This window comes from Terrapene carolina, unplaced genomic scaffold (genome assembly GCF_002925995.2).
Source record: "Terrapene carolina triunguis isolate 2854851 unplaced genomic scaffold, T_m_triunguis-2.0 Scaffold89, whole genome shotgun sequence".
Taxonomy (NCBI): Eukaryota; Metazoa; Chordata; order Testudines; family Emydidae; genus Terrapene; species Terrapene triunguis.
Window position 1 is genome coordinate 3,814,206 of NW_020664440.1, and position 20,102 is coordinate 3,834,307.

The 20,102-nt window shown below is 43.4% G+C and overlaps 1 protein-coding gene across 1 annotated transcript in view; it reads left to right on the forward strand.

Annotated features, from left to right (window-relative positions):
* The window catches only part of SYNPR (synaptoporin), a 75,749-nt gene that overhangs the window by 12,322 nt on the left and 43,325 nt on the right, over positions 1–20,102 (forward strand). The window contains exon 2 of the mRNA XM_026650400.1: positions 15,588–15,712. Coding sequence (XP_026506185.1) covers positions 15,588–15,712 — 125 coding nt within the window. The remainder of the gene's footprint in view (positions 1–15,587; positions 15,713–20,102) is intronic.

Genomic DNA, 20,102 nt, shown 5'->3' on the forward strand with positions numbered 1-20,102 from the left:
AAGCCCTGGGGGCACGGCCCCTTACCGCATGGCCACCTACCAGGGCAAAGAGCACCTAAAGACATTGTTGGACTAATACCCCGAAAGGGATCTGTTTTGAATTATGTTCTGTACAGACTGTGAGTGACTCGGCGGGAAGGCTGAGTCCCTAGAAACTGCCAGAATGGGTCACAATAAACTGAGAGAAGTGCAGACACACCTGACCAGAAGGGGCACTCACGAGAGGTGGGTGCCACACCATTACAGACTGCTCTGAGGTGAGGAAGGTAGTTGGGATGGGTGGTAAGGGAGAAATTGGGTGCTCAGATGAGGGAGGTGCAAAGTATCCCACAACTCTGCCAAGGCACCCCAATTCCTCTGCACCCCTCAGAGTCCTTTGGGGGGGGGGGTGAATTAGACATGTGAATGCTTCCTGGGAGGGGAGGGATAATTAGGGGGTGGCAAGATGGCAAAACACTCCATGAATGCAGGGTTAAGATTGCTTTGGTGGTATGTCATCCTCTTGTAGAATAAAACTTAAACTTCTGAAAACCAGGAAATGAAAGTGAAGATTGCACAGGCAGTCTTAACTCTGCCCTCTTTCAGCAGTGTCCCAGCACACCCTGTTAATACACATCCCTTTACTCAGCCGCCCTGCAGCTATCGTAAGACTCATGAAAACATTGCCAGAGTTGGTGACTGGGCTGTCACTAGAGGATGAGTGTCACTTGTCAAATTCAGACTGGAAACACAGTGTAAATTTCTAACCATGGCAGTCATTAACTGTAGGAACAATTGACCAAAGATTGGGGTGGATTTTCCATCACTGACCATCACTGGTTTTAAATTGCGGCTGGATGCTTTTCTACAAGTTCTAGGAACTTGGGGACGTTTTCTGACCTGTGTGATACAGGGAGTCACACTAGATGTCCAGTCTCACAACAGTCCAGTCTCACCTTGAAATCTATGAATCTTGGCAGGTATGTCAGGGCTGTTTGGAAGCCTAATTGTTTTAATGATTGTAGAGCACTTTGAGATCTTCAGATGAAAGGGGCTGTACCTACAGTACTATTTTATTAACACAAAGCTATTTACACCGAGGTCATCTTCTGCATTTTTATCTAGTTCTAGATTCCTTGACCCCATATATGTAATTTACATACATTGTCGTAAGCTTCCTTGATACATGGAAAAAATGTTAAACAATACATTTCTTGATAAATGGGGAAAAAATGGAAAAAAGCAAACAACACCAAGCCACTAAGCTCTCTGACTCAGTCATGCTAACAGCTAAAAGGAAGATATTAGTGGCTTCTAATATGCACTGCCATGGTGGTCTGACAGGACAATAATGAAGTTAATTTCCTCTCACTCATCCAGAAACATCTTTGCTGAAGTATAATTTAAGGTTGCCAATAAGCAATAATTAGATCATAAATAATACGCTGTGATTGAAGGACCGTGGCCTTTCCTGTCATCATCATTTTTTAGTCCATTGGGATTCTGGGAGTGTTTTTCTTTCTTTCACCCATGGGATGTCTTATAGTCATCAGAGATTAGTAGCGTTGCATTTTCTAGTTAATGTAACACTGCCCATCATTTCTGCCCTGTACATTTGCTGGTATAAAATTTTAACAAAACTACAAGGTAATGCTGGGCAAGATGAAAAGAAGCTAATGGAGAGAACAAAGGAAAACAGATAATGAAATGATTCCAGCACCCATTAGGTTCCATTCCCTGGGGACATTATCTGGCTGGAAATGCCTACCAGCCTTTCCAAAAGCACAGTTGTATAACACTAAAGAAACCCACACGGTTGCTGTATTCCCAAAGCTTGGTAGAGCAGCTGTGCCCTCAACCCCCCATTTCTGCCACCCAGATCAGATGCCCAAATTGGGAACTACCTGCATAACTCCCCGTCTTCAAGTGCAGATGCCAGTGTGTGCACAAAAATGTAGGGTTTGGTGGATGGAACTGGCATGCACTCATTCCTGCGGGTGCAACTGCTGCAACCTTGTTTTGGAAACATGGCTCTAGATATGGGGCAAAGCTGATAGGGCAAGTTATGAGTCTAACTTGACGCTGCACTATTTAGCACTCTCCTTCCTGGATATTAACAAGTGCTTTCGTTAGGCTATTTTGGTCCGTTCCCAGTAATGGAGCTTCCAGAACTGTTCTTGGTAGATGTAGTCACATTCTTAAGATAGTAACAAGAAAATATTTTATTCCATTCTACATTGCCAGATAAGGTTTGTGAGCAATTTGATACCATTACTCCTCATCCTTTCTTGTGGCATCCTGAACAGTGCTTGGTGCCTCTCCAGCGTTTACAACTTTCAGATATTTACAAACTGCTGTCACATCCAGCTGCCATGCAAGGGATTTGGATTTATGCAAGAAAGGGACATGGATATATTTGGTTTTCATTCAGCCCTTAGCATTGTGCTAGCCATCCACAATCATCATCCTTTACCCTTCTATCAGACTTTTCATTCCAAAGCACCCATGGAGTTTCACAAGCTGTGGATTCAATTCTCCAATAATGTGAGATCCCTACGAACACCCCAGAAGGAGAAAACGCTATGCACTAGAAGTAATTTGGATCGCATGCAGCACGGGTCTGTATCTCGTTTTACGTTGCGATCTATAGATAAAAAGCAATCCTTTAAAAAAAAAAAGAGAGAGAGAGAGAGATCTCCATTTGCAGTTCTGGCTCCAGGAGGTTTGTGACTGGCTGTGAGTGGCCTAGGAGACTTTGCATGTGGTGCATGGGAAGCTAATATCTGGCTAATGTATATGCAGAAGGATGGTGCTACCCATTCAGAGGCCTTTTACGTTTGGCTGCCTACTTGGACAGTTTAAAGTCGTGAATGTGCATGTAAAATACAACAACAGAAGGTCAGAAGTAACTGCAAATGGGCAAATCTTGCTACTTGGGGGTTGCACTAAAACACCACCCCCAAAATGGCCACGTTGCAGCAGGTTTGGTGGGGTAGAAGGTGCAATATTTCAGACTTAGCCCTAACACAGACTCCAGCAATGTACATTTATTTTTTTCTTTTGGGTGACTGGTCTAGTACTAGTGCTTGGAAAAGTTTTCAGCTTACAGAATAGTTTTACTGCTCCACCAGAGCATTCCTACTCTTGGTGTGCATCAAGACCTCAGGTATTCAGCAGCTAACTATGCAGATCGCCAACGTTTAACCCTTGCTTTCATCTTTTTTAAAAGAACAGTACACAAGGATGTGCTTGTAATGATTACATGGGAAGAGCTGTAACTTCCACCGTGCTTCATGTCTTGGGGGGGAAAAGAACTTCATTCTTTGAACACTTCAATTCCAACACATTGTGGAATACCCCAGCATAGTTACCAAGTGGAATCACTGTATATGTGGTAGTTATCTCATGTACTCATCAATGTATCTACAATGTGTGTCAGTAGATTTGGGTTTTTTGGAAGACTGTGTCTTGGTGTCTGGGTAGAAAGTCACTAATGCAGGAAAGGGAAGGAAATGGAGCACAGAAAATCTTGTAGCTTGTACAAGTCTTCGGGTAACCTGAGCATTTTATGTATGAAACAGCTTATCGCTTTATACATATTGTGTAATTTAACTCGGTTTGTTTTATGACAACCTTTAATTTCACTAAGACCAAGAAGCTGTTCTTAGGATATGTTCTAAGTGTGCCTTTATTGTCTGCATATTAACTCTTCTGTGTATACTGCCACTTTAGCATTAGCATTCAATTTTGTGGCAGGCCCATCAAATACAGAATGATGAAATATATCTCATTAGCTTACATTACATTTTGAACTTAATAGGAAAAGGAGTACAGAAAGTTCTGTCTGGCCATCTGAAGGAACAATATTCTTTACCTCAAAGGCTGCATATCTAATCTTCTAGTGAACAGCTGGGTTTTATTCTATTAAAATATAATGAGACAGGACTAGTATATCATTCTGTGGGGGAGTTAAATGGGTTTTTTAGAATAATCAATGAAAGATGATTAGGAAAGATGATTTTCTTCAAAGGAAAAGAGAAAATTCTCTCCTTGGGATTAAAGTATAGTAAAGCTAAATTATTGTAACATCTTTCCTCACTTAGACCATCCCCAACTTCAGTCCCATAATCCTTCCATTAAGAACTGAATTAAATATTTTTTTCATTTTAAAACGTACAGCACTAAGGGCTGCAGTAAGGGGCAGCCCGTCGTTAGCTCAGAGACAGTATTGTTGTTCCATGCACTGGGGGTGCATTAAGATTACAAAATGGTCCCTTGCCTCAATGGGGATGTAATCTGCACCAGTCCTAATACATCTGTGCTGATTTAGTAGTGCTGGCCTGTGTGTTGAGGGAGGGAGGGAGGGGTTAAGGCTTTACTATATGGGAGGGAGAGAAATAGCCCTGCAGAAATTGTGCTGTCCCCTACACTGCCGCCTGCAATACAGGTAGCCTGCATGGATGAATAAGTGGGCACTTTTCTCTCCTCTTTGGGCATGAAACATGACTCACAGTTTTGACATAAGGGGCCTTTGACAGTGACCATCAGCAGGGTTTGCAGCTGGCAAGTTCTCCCAGCCTTGTGGGGTATCTAGAAGGAAGGGCCTCTGCCCTGTTGCACAGCTCCACTGCCCCCTAGAGGTCATGGCTTCTATTAGCTAGGTCCCCCAGCTAGGGAGAGGACCAAGGACATGGGCTACATGTTCACTTGAAGCTAGGGTGTGAGTCCCAGCCCATGTAGACATACTTGTGCTAGCTCGTTAAAAATAGGATAGCCACAGTAGTACAGACAGCAACGAGCCATGGCCCGAGCTAGCCACTCTGAGTATGTATCCATGGGGTCCAGGCAGGCTTCTATCTGTGATGGCTGGTCTTGGCAAGCTACCGCGGCTGCACTCCTATATTTAGTGCACTCGTTCAATGAGAACTAGTGCGAGTATGGCCATGGGAGCAGGGAATCCCACCCCGAGCTCCAAGGGTAGAGGTAACCTAGTTAGTACAGCTCCAAGCTGTATTGAGTTCAGTAGGCTGGCAGGGTTTGCTGCCCTGCTCGGATCCTTGTTGCCCACAGAGCTGCTCCCTCACAAGTGGGGAACCTCAGTTGGACCCCAGGCAGAGGGGCAAGAACGTGCAATGGAGTCAGCTCTTGGAGCACAAAAGGAGTTGAGTTGGGGAGATGTTCCACTAGAGTAGCGCCCACACCAAGCTAAGAGGTATAGGAGACAATCCAGCCCAGTATGGACCTTTGTGTAAGTTCTTGAGCATCTCCTTTGAGATTCGGAGCGCACTCACTTCCCAATGACCTGGGACTGGGATCTAATGGGAGCTGAGGACACTCAGGATCTGGCCCCATATCATTATCTTGGAATTATGTACTCAAGGCCACTTTAACACGCCCTGGCAGTGTAGAGGGGCCTCAGCATGTGTGAATTGTAACTTGTTAGTGTGAGAATCAGAATCTGTTTAAATGTACCCTGATGAAACATGACCTTGCTTATCCCACCCTGGGTTAGTATGTGAGAACGACTTACTGAGAGTCCTGGGTCTACAGGAGACTGTGTTACTCTATAGAAAGCACTTCTGTTCTAAAGCCATTGTCCAAGATTCTCAAAAATGACTGATTTCTCGTGCCTCCATTTCTGGATGCTTGGTTTTTTCAGAGGTTGGGTGTCTCACTTTTGGAAAGTCTTAGCCTTTATTTTAAACCTAACCTAACACATGTTCTAGAGTGGTTTACTATAGTGGTTTTAATGCAGTTCACGCAATAGAATGATCGTAGAAATATAAGAATTGCCAGATGGGATCTGCTAACTGGACAATCTAATCCAGTATCCTCTCTCTAACAATGGGCAGCACCAGCATTTTCGGAGGAGGGTTCTTGAAACTCTGAAATGGGTCATTATGAAATAAAACAATTGTTTTAGATTTGTGAAGCCCCTGATATTGCAAATTCCCATTAGCATTGGTCTGAGTAACTCTCAACTATCACCAAAACAATTGTTGTCCATAATGTTGCTGTTTGTTTAAAGATGGCATGCTAAATCCAGGCATTTAGTCGACGGTCGCTGTAATTCTTTATTTCCCACTAGGATAAAAATTATCTCAGCAATCTATGTGGATAACAGGGGGAGGAAGAAAATTCTTACCAATCATCCCCTTCCCAGCACTGAACAAATGTGATCATGTTAGCTAGCTCTAATTTATCAACCAGTCAAGTTTACATAATTAGGAATCCCAAAGTCAATAATCTGATCATCTGCCCTGCTTGTGGGATAAGTGATTCCAGGAAGCACACATCTCAGATTGGCATGGGAAAAGTGCCAGCGTTTAAAAAAAGGAACAGGCAGAGATTTAGATCAGAAGGCGCTCCTTAATCTTTCAACAGTGACGTTTTGGGAGGTCAGTTCTGCTTTAAATGTTTCACCATATATTTGTTCAGTGCTTTTGAATCTTCACATTACTAACTTCAGTTGAATTGTCTTTATATTTACTTCAAACAAATCATAACTTAATCAAGATACACTGTGTGTTATACTGTGTCCTCTGAAAGCCGTGCGGTAGAGCTAAGTGTTTCCAATGCACAAAAGGCAACTTTTTGACCCATATACTCTTCTGACTTATTCTCATGTAGCCCTATTGGAAGGTGTTAGGCAGTACAAAATTTGCCAAACATTTTGCAATCTCTTTATTATAGAGAATTGGGAAAAGGAAATATTTATTTGATCATCATGCCAGAAAGTGTGTTTGTTGTAATACACTTTAAATAGATAAAAATCGCTAATTAAAAAGTGCAAATATTTAATATGTTGCTATTAAAAATGGCCTGTGGCCCCTCTTGCTTTCCAGTTTTAAGAAAAGGGGAATCGTGTTGGAAGGTGTTTCATTCAATTTTAGCTCCTTTAGCACAAAGTAAAAGTTTTAAAGGCCAGTCTTGTTATGGTGAAAGTGGTGCCAAAGCTGTACCAGTGTGATCAGAGTGTGTGTGTGGGGGGGAACAGCACTTGATGGGTCTCATGACTGTTATTGTAATCTCTGTTTTTCATTTAATTTCAAACTCTGAAGAAGTAAGTACCTCTCGGCATAGCTTGATGTGGACCTCATCCAGTTCAGATTAGAGTTCTCAGACAGTGGTCTATGAACCCCTGATCTTAGCAGAGCTCCTCAGAGTAGGAATCCACAGCTTGAAACATTTTGAGAGGCAAGCTATGATCGACTGAAGCGTTGGGAAAGAAGGGTGGTCTAGGAACATGCTGTCTAATGAAGAAGAAGGCACTGAATGAAGATGCCAGGGAGCCATTCCTCTCGTCTAGATGAAGCTAAACAACCTTAAGGTCGAATATGAGAGTCTTAGCTTTCCTGGGATAGCAGGAAGGCAAGATTAGCAGATAAAGCTGGAATCTTACCTTTCCACTTGGGAGGAATTTGGGTGTATACAGAGGCCTGCTTTCCTCTTCACATTTAATGTGGGCAGGGCTCCATCACTAGACAGTGTACCTCACAGAACTGATAAGACCAGTCAAAGTTAGAGCTATCACACGGACTTTTGCATAAAATAAACCTATGTGTGCAAAAAGCCAGTGGTTTATATAAATGTTTCATCAATTTTTAAATGGCAGTTAGCGTCCTAATAGGATGTTTTAGCTGCCACATGCTCTACATAAGCCTTTTAACTTGAGACACATCAGACATTTTTACATCTTCTAATGGTTCAATGAAAAAAAAAACCCATATAATTCAGCAGACCTTGAAGAAAATTATTTTGAAGCAGGGTAATATATTCCCTCCCCCTCTTTTTTTTAAAACATGGGATGGCAGGATGAGTGAAGGTTGTATGGGGGGGGGGTCACGTGATAGGGAAATGCTAACTTTCTTACATACTGCTAGGACGTCAGACCTAAATTTTCAATATCTGCCCTCTCTTGCTGTGAATCAAATATTTGAAATTCTGAACTTTCAGAAAGTTTAACTGATTTGCAACTACAAATGTTTGTGTCCCTGAATCAGACTGATCACCATCTGGTATCTGTCATTGCACTGGCAAATCATATTTCTGAGTATTATGTAAACCTGAGTGCAGTGGATTGCAGGAGCAAAATTAGAGGCTGGATTGTCCTCCTGTTGAAGATATGGTCTGATCTCAGAATAGAAGAAAACTCTAAGTGCTTGCAATTGATCCAAGTAAATCAGCTGTTGAACCCTGGCATCTCCTATGCTTGGCCTAATACAACTGTTAGAAGTCAATGGTCTGTTGTGTGGTTTTTCCCCCACAGCAATTAGTAACAAATGGATCTTTAAAAGATGGAGTAAAATGAGTTCTGGAAGTGTATTGTGCATTACAGACTATTCACTAGGCACCAGATATTTATTCGTTTTACATAGTGTCATAACACTTTCCAGGGATAACATAAGATAGTCACTACCTGGAGATTTTTACAATGGAGTTTACACAGGTGAAGGCCTCAGATTGTGGAGGGAGTGAGGGGGTGACAAAGGAAAGGGGAGGTTCATAAAAGAGCATGTTCTAACCACCACCTCGCTGAGTGTCAGAGATTGCTGCCTTTTGAAAGAGGCAAGCAGTATGGTCTTGTGGTTAAGACACTGAACTGGGATTTGGCGACTCCGGGTTCAGTTGTAGCTCTGCCACAAACTTCCTGCATGACCTTGGGCAAATCACTCAATCTTTCTGTGCCTCGGTTCTCCATCTGTGAAATGGGGATAATATGTGCAGTGCCTTGCACAGTAAGGCCCTGATCTGATTTAGGGTTCATGACTAATACAAATAATTTCTCCTTGGAAGAAGTGGGCTAGTGGTGCGTGGCATGGCATATTATACTTACAGACACTGAGGAGTGTGGGAAATACCACCCATCGAGGCCATGCTCTCTGTGGCACGCAATAACTGAGTTTCCTAAGGGCTTTAGTCTAATTCTGGTTGCTGAGCTTGGTGCGTGGGTGCTGAGTGGTGTTTGGTGGCCTGTGAGATAGTGGAGGTGATCTGGTGGCCACTTCTGGCCTTAAACTCTAGGACACAGCCGATGTACATGGTCTCCCATTCGGTCAACGGTGCTCTGGCACCCTCCCCAGCAGTGGCAGCATGGCTGAACGAGGCCAGGCTCCCTCTCAGTCTGATGCCCAGGCCCCCTCAAGGGCAGCTCCTGCTCACTTGTCCTGTCCCGAGAAGGGAACATTTTTGACACAGGGCAGCTGTTCACCTGACTCCTGCTGCTCATGGCTTCTTCAGCCACAAGGAGCTAAAGCGGTCACGTAAGAGAATGTGACTCTCCCTAATATGGCCAAGCGGGAAACTTAAGGCAATGACCTCCCCACCGGTGTGGCCATGGGCCAGGCCCTGTGTGGCGCAGCATTCTGGCTGCTCCTTCACACACAGCAACTGGGGAGGAGGCGGAGAGCTGCCAGAAATGGGTGGAGCCTCATCTCTGCCTCATCTCTCCCTTGCATCAACCACTGGACGGAGTGGGCACAAACTGAGCAGTAAGCCACCCCCTTTGTACTCAGTGATTAGATGGTGTGTGACCCTCCGAGTCACTATTCCTCCTGGAGCAGTGCTGCTCCCCCATCGCGTCTTACTCAGGGCTGGGCCTATGGACCCAGTCTAGTCCCTAGTGGCTCATGGCAGCTGTGTAGTCGGAAGAAGATTTATTTAATTTTAAGAGGAAATATGGTGTGCATTCATGGCACAGATGGGGACATCGGTACGTGTGGATTTATGGGTAGGAAGTAAACAGGAGCATAACGAAACATGACTTTTGCCAATAAACTTTTCAATTTCAGAGGGGCCAGGTTCAATAAAATTATTTTCCAGATGGAGTTTGTATTGAATCTGGCCCATCAAGTTCCCACTGCGGGGTTTCCAGCTGCAGTTTACACAAATCTACCTATAATAAAATACAGTATCCCTGCAAAATTACAGCACAGGCAAAACCAATTGACAGTATTAAGCAGTGAAAGCAAAAAGGGAGCCTGGACAAAGAAGCATTGCTTGAACAAAAAGAAAACCATGCTTACAAGTTTGCCATGAAACCCAGGGGGAAATATCCATTGTTGACAGCCTCTGTTCTTCCCGTCTGCCATGTGACATGTAGAGCTTCTCCCAAAAGGTGCTGTTTGTGTATTTCCTGCTGCTGCCACCAGACCAGCTGTGCTTTTGTTAGCGTCTATCAATTCAAAGTGTTCGCTATCGATGACCCTCCCACAGCGAGAGACAAAGCAATAGGCGGTGTCAGGACAAGCCCCAGCTTTTGTGGGGGGAGCCTTCTGTAAAGTCAGACATGCAGAGCCCTTTCCAGCCGTCTTTTCACCTGTAGCCAGGAGCCCACATCCATATCCTCCCCCAGGCTTCTGAGAAAGCCCAGAAGACTGCTGGGTGTGACAAACAGACATGGGAACTGGCCTGCAGTGTTGTTAGGCTGTGGCATTGGACCATGGCTGGAAAAGGAATTTAAAGAGGCTGCACAAATTCAGGGGTAGCCTAGACTGACTCGCCCACTGAAGAGAAGCTGTCAAAACAGGAGAGGAGAGAGCGTAGAGGAAAAGGAAAGTTACTGCTCCCTCCTGAGTAGTGATAACTGTGGTTGTGGCAAATTCTTTATGAAGAGATGGATAGTTTTGTAGCTCCCAAGGCCAGAAGGAACCATTGTGATCATCTAGTCAGACCTCCTGTAGAACACAGGCCAGAGAACTTCCCCAAAATGATTCCTTTAGACAAACATCCAATTGTGATTTAAAAATGGTCAGTGACCTTGGTGAAGTGTTCCAATGGTTCATTACGCTCCCTGTTAAAAATGTACACCTTATTTCCAGTCTGAATATGTCTAGCTTGATCTTCCAGCCATTGGATCGTGTTAGACCTTTTGTCTGTTGGACTGAAGAGCCCATTATTAAGTATTTGCTCCCCCTGTAGATACTTATAGGCTGTCATCAAGTCGCCCCTGCATTAAAAGGGGCTCCTTGAGTTTAAATGGCATAGGTGCATACTATCTTATAAAGCTTTAGCAAAACAGAAGTACCTTCAATGTGCACATTTCTTTGAACACCGTGCCCCAAATACAGAGCAGCCCAGCTGCCCGGGAAATGGAGGAGATGCCACTGTGTATTTATAGCAGGGCTGTCTCTTCCTGCACGCCTTTAGCTCCCCCTTTATTTATTATGGTCTATTAATCTTTGTGGCCCCCTGCATATCTGCAAAATAGTTGCATTTGCAACTCCATTAATTAGGCCAGAAAGCTGCTCAGCTCCGGTATTTCCCATTCTCCTTAAATAGCTTGTTTTCTGACTTTGCCTTTACAAATTAAAACAGAATGATTAATACCAATTTTCATTGCGATTCTGTATGGAATTCAATTAGTTCCAAGTGCAGAATAACTCCTATTTACAAAGGAAATGTTTGAGCTTCATTTACTATCAAGCCCTATTATTCGAGTTACGGTAGCAACATTTATAGTTTCGGGATAAATATTTAACAAGCTAAAACACAGCAAATCTCAGCTTTTACCTGCTTAGGTTTTTAGCCAGCCTGGCATTTAAAAAGTGATGGAATAAATGTTGTATTACTCCTTTCTATTACTGTTGTTCATTATTCAGAACATAGTGGCAGCTGGAGCCACGATCAGGGCTCCATTAGACTAGGTGCTTTACAGGCCTTTAACGAAAAAGACCGTTCCTGCCCCAAAACATTTATAATATTGCGTCAAGAGATAGGAGGGGGGTAAGAGAACTGCAGGGGGGATGGCCAGGTAATGGCGGCATATGCTAATGTTGTACAGTAAACAGTAGTTGTTCATCACTAGGCTATCTGCAGTCAGCTGGCGGGGTTCTGTAGGCATCGTAGCAGAGGTAAATTTCTAAAGACTCTGCCCAAAAGGACGTGAAGTGATAATATTGTTTTAAAATTATCTTCTTATCTACGGCATTTATATGGTCCCATTAGCTTAGTGTCTGAACGTCCCAGAATCTTTCTAATGTATTTATCTTCACAGCAACCCTGTAAGGCAGGGAAATGTCATTATCCCCCTTTTATAGATGGGGAGCCAAGACAGAGGAGCCAAGGGCCAGATTTTTAAATTCCAGCGCCTGAAGATGTAGGTAGATGTTTAGTGGGATTTTCAAAAGTGCCTAGGCATCTAACTCCCACTGATTTCAAGCTTTCTGAATAGGGCCTGTCTGTCCTTTGTGTCTTGTACCGGCAGTAACAAGTACTTAATAATGCTGTGGGGAAAGGGAAGAACATAGTGTATGCTAGCATTGGGATACCTGTGAATGAGTGTTACGGGTTTCCCTCTGTGCACAGTCCACCGAAGATAGGAGCCTGCTACAAGCCCAGCTAGGGAGCCCTGGCTCTTCAGCTCAAACTAGTGCAGCTCGTGGTTTTAGTACTGGAGGCCCCTTGTTCAGTCCCTGTTGTGGTGGCCAAGATGGTGGCCATCACACTGGCATGAAGAGAATGTCTCATCCCCCTTCACTATTGGGACTCCGTTCTAACAGTGGTCATTGCAAATTTACTGGAAGGCCACCTGCTATAGCTGGGGATTTTTATGTTTTGATTTGGCTTTAAACTCTTTCTCTGGATTTTAATTATCATTGCCCCTTATAGATTTTCCTTTCAGCTCCCACCCATCGCTGACTGAAATCCCACTAGGATTTAAGTAGAAGTGTGTTGTATAGATGCTGTCATGTGGGGAGTCATGCCTTATTTATTATTTCTATTGGGATAGCGCCTAAAGACTACAATCAGGGCTCCATTGTACTGTGCAAATGAACAATACAAAGTCTCCGCCCCAGAGAGCTCTCACTTTAAGAGTGGTAAGCCTTCACACTAGGTTTGTTGGGAGGCTAGACCCATTATGCTGGGCCCAGGGCAAATTCATAACATGGGCCCCCATCCCACACAGATAGAACATAAGAACAGCCATGCTGGATCAGACCAATGGTCCATCCAGCCCAGTATCCCGTCTTCCAACAGCAGCCAGTGCCAGGTGCCCCAGAGGGAATGAACAGAACAGGTAATCATCAAGTGATCCATCCCCTGTCACCCATTCCCAGCTTCTGGCAGTCCGAGGCTAGGGACACCCAGAGCATGGGGTTGTGTCCTTGACCATCTTGGCTAATAGCCATTGATGGACCTGTCCTCCATGAAAACATACTCCGATTATATAAATAACATTGAATCAAACTCAAATGGCCACAATTTGGCCAGAATTTTTTTTCTTATGGGATGGGCTTGTGGCCCTCTGGCTAACTGCCCCCTTTGGACCAGGCCCTGATAGTGTACCCATTCCTCCCCCGCTTCTACTTGGAGCCTGCGGCTAGACAGTCTTGTCCCTCTCCCTCCTGTAGGCCTGGTTCTACATGAGTTGGGCTGACTCCATGGATGGGGGGCCCACATGTCACACACATCACTTCAGGGGAACGTGACGGGTCAGGTTCCTGTCAATCATTTGGAGAGACTGAAGTGGCTGCGTCGTTCCTAACAGGGATCTCCAAAGTGGAACTGGAGTCTACTCCTGTCTCCATGGTGACGAGGGCGGGGAACGAGCAGAAGTTCACAGGCCCTCTGCAGTCCCCTCCCCCAGCCATGCCTAGGTGCCGTTGCTCATTTTGTTTTTATTAGATTGGGGCCCCAGTGCCCACCCTCCTCTTTCCTCCCGCAGCTGCCCTAGAACGGCGTAGCCTGGCTTCAATGGAGAAAGGAGAGGGGAGAGCAAGATCCGTAGAGGGCTGCTGGGGGAATGGGTCACGATCCCCATCTGCCATCGCACCCCTAAGTCTCCTACAGTGCAGTGTTAGTCAGTCCATCCATCCGTCCAGTGTAGGTCTGACGTATCTGACTGCAAGGAGTTACCTGGCTCTTACTGCCACGTCACAAAGACCTAGGATTGGGCCCTACATATCTTCCCGCCATTAAGCACAAAGTATTACTTATGTGGGAAAAGGCCAGAATATCCAACTGTCTAGCAGCCAGTCTTTCCCATTGTCACTGACCTCGTACTTCTGCGTTGTTCCTCTCCACTTGCTGTTCCTCTCGTGTTGAGTGCCTCCTTCCCATACAATCTCAAGTGCCCGTACAAACGCTGTGGCCTGGCTTTGTTCTGGGTCACCCCCAGCAAATCATCTTGCGCCAGCAAAAAGCTTTTTCCGTTCCAAATGCTCAGGAACAGGCCAGGTAACCTGGCAACAGCTGGCAAAAATATACATGTATATTAAGGAAACCTGAAGACAGAGGAGGATAATGCATCTCCCAGTTTGGCTGTGATTGTGCCATGAAGTGGAGTGGTTGGTGGGGTGAAGGTGTACAGCTGTTATTGACAGCACTTATTAGGGTCTTGTGCCATGGATGGGGTTACAGTATGCTCTAGTTTTCTGTTTCCTGTCTCTCCGTCTTTAATACAGCAGTTCTTTCATTGTGCCTCAAATTTACTGTTCCTGTTGCTGCTCACATCTGTCCCTTCAGTGCTTCAGGACAGGCTCTGCTTTACTTGACATGTGTGTGCTATGCTTGTATTCCTCCTTCGTCATTGGCCCATCGTTTATTTCATTGTTAATATGAACATGACATAATCTAGACAGCCAGATTCCACTCTCATTGACACTAGTGTAGATCTGGAGTAATTCCATTAAAATGACTGGAATTACTCCAGCTTTATACTGGTGCGAGTCAGAACAAAATTTGGCCCAGTGTATGATTTTTAAAAAAATTTTTTATAGAAGTTACAAAAATAGAATCAAGTGCCTGACCCATGTCCATGTCAAGTTTTGTTTTTGCAAAGCATCTTAAATGGACAACTGCAAAACCAATGCCAGCTTTGTCCTCCTGTTTTTAAAACAGAGATAGAGCAAAAAAGAAAAACAATAGCACTACCACCTCCGCCATACAATATGCACGCGTCTTTGGGAATTAAGATGAAGTTGAACCTGGATTTGAACCACCTTAATTTTTGCCCAGGCCTAGTTGGACGGTTGAATTTATTCTGTAACTTGCTTTGCTTTCCTTTGACTTTAGTATTGATTTATTGCATCTGCTCATCTGTCTAAGATTACAATCATGATTCCAAAAACTAATGAATAGTGTTTATTCAAAGTCATATGTGGCCTCATTAAAATCTAATGAAGGATAATGTGATAACATATTTTGCATGTTGTGTCAATATATCTACATGAACCATGTGTCTGCCTTTGTGTCACTCCTTCGAAATCCCTATACTGGCTCCTTATAACATTTTGCAGTGATTTTACTTGCATTTAAAGATTTCAAATGGTCCATTGTACTTGGTCAATCTTCACTCTTTCTCCATATGTTCCTAGTCTAAACTAAGGTCTAAATTGCCTGGTTGTAATTTTTGGCCCTGAGAGCAAGAGCAGTTTATAATTATGCCTCTTAATTATGGAATTCACTTCCTATTACTATTCAGAATAACCAGTCTGTTTGTATTAAAACCCAGCTCGAAGTAGTAACTGTTCTTGACCACTCTGCATTATTGAGAATGTGAGGGAGTTACTTGGGCAGCGACCTCTGACTCAGTCAAGAACACTGCTGTATAGATACATTTGTTCTTGTCACTGAGGTAAAATTAAAATGTCATTTGTTTTTGACAGCTTTTTGCAATCTTTGCATTTGCAACATGCGGTGGTTATTCTGGAGGCCTGCGGCTCAGCGTGGACTGTGCAAACAAGTCAGAGAGCGACCTCAGCATTGACATAGCCTTTGCCTATCCTTTCAGGTAATCCATTTTGGTTCTTGACCGTTCATATTCAGGGATGCAGCTCACCTGGGGCCTGATCTGAATCCCACCCTCGACAGTGGGAAGACTCTCATTGAGACTTTCAAGTTGCAGTGGGGGAGGTCGAGGTTGGATGTTAGGAAACACTATTTCACTAGGAGGGTGGTGAAGCACTGGAATGGGTTACCTAGGGAGGTGGTGGAATCCTTAGAGGTTTTTAAGGCCCGGCTTGACAAAGCTCTGACTGGGATGATTTAGCTGGGGATTGGTCCTGCTTTGAGCAGGGGATTGGACTAGGTGACCTCCTGAGGTCTCTTCCAACCCTAATATTCTATGATTCTATGATTACAATGGGCTTTGGATCGAGCACCTCTTTCAGAAAGTTTTGGAAAATAAGGGTAGCATTTTCAGAAGCACTTAAGTGATTGAACTTAAGAGCCTTAAGACTCACTGAAAAATCAGTGGGGCTTAAGCTCCAAAGGGCCACATTTTCAAAGGTATTTAGGTGCCTAAATGCAATTTTCAAAAGCACTTAAACAGGTTATTCTAATGGAAGTTAGGTGCTTGGGTACTTCTGACAACCCCATTAGGCATCTAATGCATCTTTAGGCATCTAAAATCTGCCCCTAAATCCCTTTTGAAAATGTGATTTAGGCTCCCTAATCACTTTTATATTTAGGGCAAGATTTTAAAAAATATCTGAGGAACAAGGTGGGTGAGAAAATCTTTTTATTGGACCAGAAGAGACAGAGACAAGCTTTTGAGCTACACTGAGCTGAAGAAGACCTTTGTGTAGCTTGAAAGCTTGTCTCTGCCTTTGCCACCAACAGAAATTGGTCCAATAAAATATCTCACCCACATTCTTCCTCTTATATCCTGGGACCAACACAGCTACAATAACACTGCAAACTCTAAGCAGAAGAAAGACATAGTGGGGCAAAAAAAAGTTTAAAATGGAAAAAATGTGCTTGCTGCTAAGGATTCTAGTTCTATACAACTTTGAGTGAAAATGACACCCCCAACATCACTTTTAAAATATGAATGAGGTCCACTCTAGGAACCTGTACTGCATTTCTGTACAACTATACTCTTCAAGAAATCTTGAGATGACAAAAGAACAATGAAGAATGTGTAGCCCAGTCTCAAATTAAGTACACCATGACCCTATCTGACATTGTTATATTGCTTCTAGAAATCATATGCTGTTTTGCTTATGATTTCATTATGCATAGACCCGAAAGAATGCGTTTGCCTTTACAGCACTAACTGAAATATAACATCTTCCAAACTATGCACACTGCTGGTGATTTCTTGAATTGCTGTTAATTTATGGCATATTTATATTACTCTAAAGAATCATATTTCCTTTATACAAATGGGTTTTTTTATTTTACTATTCTGCACAGCCTTTAACGTCTCTTTAGTATGCATGAGATGGACTTTGCAAATTGAGTTATGTGAATTTATAATGTGATTCGCTTTCAAATAGGTCATTTCACCAGCATTTATTATAGAAGTATCTGTAGTAAAGAGCTTTTAATTTAAATTATTATAAAACATTATTTTATTTTAAAAGTTGTTAACACTAAATGGTCATTAAGTATCGATTGGCACTATGCAAGGAATGCAGAGTATTGCTTTGGGAAGAAAACAACCAGGTATACGGTATTATTGTTCATTAGGAAATGGCAACTAATTTGCAAATAACTACTGAGTAATTTCTAACAAATATGAAGGACAACTTGTCTATAGGATGCCACTGAAGCAAGGAAATCTACAGAATTACTTAAATTATAGGACTTACAAGTGTATAGTTCCACATCAGAAGGGAGATATTATTTATCAAAGGAGAATCTTAGGACAGATACTGAAGATGCTCAAAGTGTTTTTGCAAATAAGACACTTGTGTGCAAAGCTCAAGTATTTGCATGCATAAATTAGGTACTCAGAAACGTACGCACACAGTTTCATCTACTAACTTTGAAAATCTGTCCCTGTGCTTCCACTGGAAGTCAGTTATGTTTCACTTAACTAGTTTTCCTGTTATGCCTGTTATTCACAAGTGTTTCCTTTCTCCTTTCTCTTTAATGCTCATGTCAAGCGATGAGATAAGGTGCCTTTGTACAGGCTGGCTAATGCAACTCTTGAAGCAATGGCAAGCAATCTGCTTTCTGAGCTCTCACTTATTTTCAAGGCTCTTTCTTCCATTCTCTGGCAAACCTGATTCTGCAGTTTGATCTACACAGGCAGAACTTTGACCACTAACTTCTGTGGGACTCAGTAGGGGTCCACCCATTCAGATCTTATTTCGGGATCCCTAACCTGCACCCCAAAGAACATGGGCTTTGTGCAAGCAGAGTGAATTTCCCACTGTTTGTTAGTCTATGTTCACACAGCAGTTTTTATCAAGCTGCCGTCTGATTTCTGATCATTGGCTGAAAACTGAAGGAGGTGTGGGTGAAAATCAGAAATCAGAGAAGCCGCACAGATTCTGGCTATGCTTGTAGTTGTCATGGCTGTCAACTGTAGCACTGGAGCATTTGAATAGGGGAGAGCTGTCTTTTTAAAAACTTAACTCGAAGCAATAGAAACATGCAGAGGGTTTAGCAGATGCTTTCCTTCCTATTACTATGGGCACTGCAGGATTTCTCACTCTTTTTCTCGGAAGTTACAGCAACCAGGCTTAGACTGTTGAGTTTTTAATGGGTAAATGTGAACCGCTTTAAACAAACTTTACAAATTGAGACTCCTTGCCCAAGAAAGGCAAACAGGATTTGGCTTTGCAAGCGTCTGCTGGCCAGCTTCTCATTGGAAAAGAGGAGATTTCAAAGTAAGCAGCATAACAAGTTTTGTAAATGTATTAAAGTGGTTTGGAAATTTTATCCTCTTATCAACTTCAAAATGCCCAATTGATTTAGGGACCTGTCTGATTTTCAGAAGTGATTTAGGCACAAAGGGTGCTGTGCTCAGCGTGATAACACCTAGCTGACTTAGGAGCCTAAATCTCATTTTGTCAGGGATTTAGGCCCCTAGGAGCCAAAATCCCATTGTCAGTTTATGGGATTTAGAATAAGTGCCTAAATCACTTTTGAAAATGAGACTCTCCTAAATCAGCTGGTGTTGCAATGTTTAGTGCAGCAAGGGCTAAATACCCTTAAAAATCTGTGCCTTTGCTGCCTAAATATGCAGATAGATGCCTAGTGGGATGTTCAAAACCACCTATGAGGTGCCTAGCTACATCCTGAGGCCAAAATGCCTTTTTAAAGTCTGGCCCTTAGACCCTTTGGATGAGATTTTGGCTCTTAAGCCACTTAGATGCTTTTGAAACTTTTTCCCAACATGCTCACACTAGAGCGGGTTCAGAAGATTTTCAGAGAAGCAAAAGAGAGTTGGGTACCCAAATGCACTGGAAGTTATGTATCTAACTCCCCTTTCTGCCTCTGAACCACTCCCCTCCAGTGAGTAGGAAGTTTAGGAGTAAGTATGGAACCCAGGCTTGTCGTCTGGGGATTAGCTCCATTCAGGTCTGATGCTCCCCTTCTGATGGTTGGTCACGCCACGTTCCTCCTGGCTCTCCAGGACTCGCAGTGCTTCCTCTTCATGACTCAACCCTCCAACCAGGTCACTGTAGTCCTCCCCTTCCATGGTTTCAAAGTCCTACTGGCTCAGCTGTCTACATGCCAATCCAGACAGTCTTCCGCTCCTGTGCCACTTTCCCAGCAGCTGGTAGGGGAATCCGGGCCAACCCGCTACTCCGGGTGCCAGCCCAGGAACCCGATGTCCAGCAACTACAGTCTGCTTGTTCCCAGACCCTGTCACTATTTCCCTAGACTCTTTCCGACTCCCTTCTCTATCTTCTGCCCCCAGTTCACAGGCCAAACTCCCTCCTCCCATGGAGTAACTGAAGACTACTTCCCCTCTTTGACTCCTTGCCAGACTCCGTAGCTGTGAAGAGCTATGCAATGAATTGGGGATCCTAGCAACAAACAGTTGATTTCTGTTCACCATGTTACGTATTACAATAAACTAATTTGTTGGAGTCTAATTTTCAAACCAGGAAATGAAATATAGAAACTACATTAACCGCATCTACTTCGCACCTGAATTACCCGCAGAGGTTCACATCTGTGCATTTCAAGAGATTTAAAAACTCATTTCTGAAAAAGAATTTGCATACAATGCCATGCTACACAAGGTACAATAGTACTGTATAGGTATAACTAACACTAGGTACACTTTTCAGTACAGATTCTTATCATTTTGACATCCCTACCAGGACCTCTTCCCTGGTATTTACAAACCACCTACTCAGAATTATTTCTACTAGTCTAAGCAGCTGATTATCATTCCAGTTTTGAGCAGCAGAGGGTCCTGTGGCACCTTTAAGACT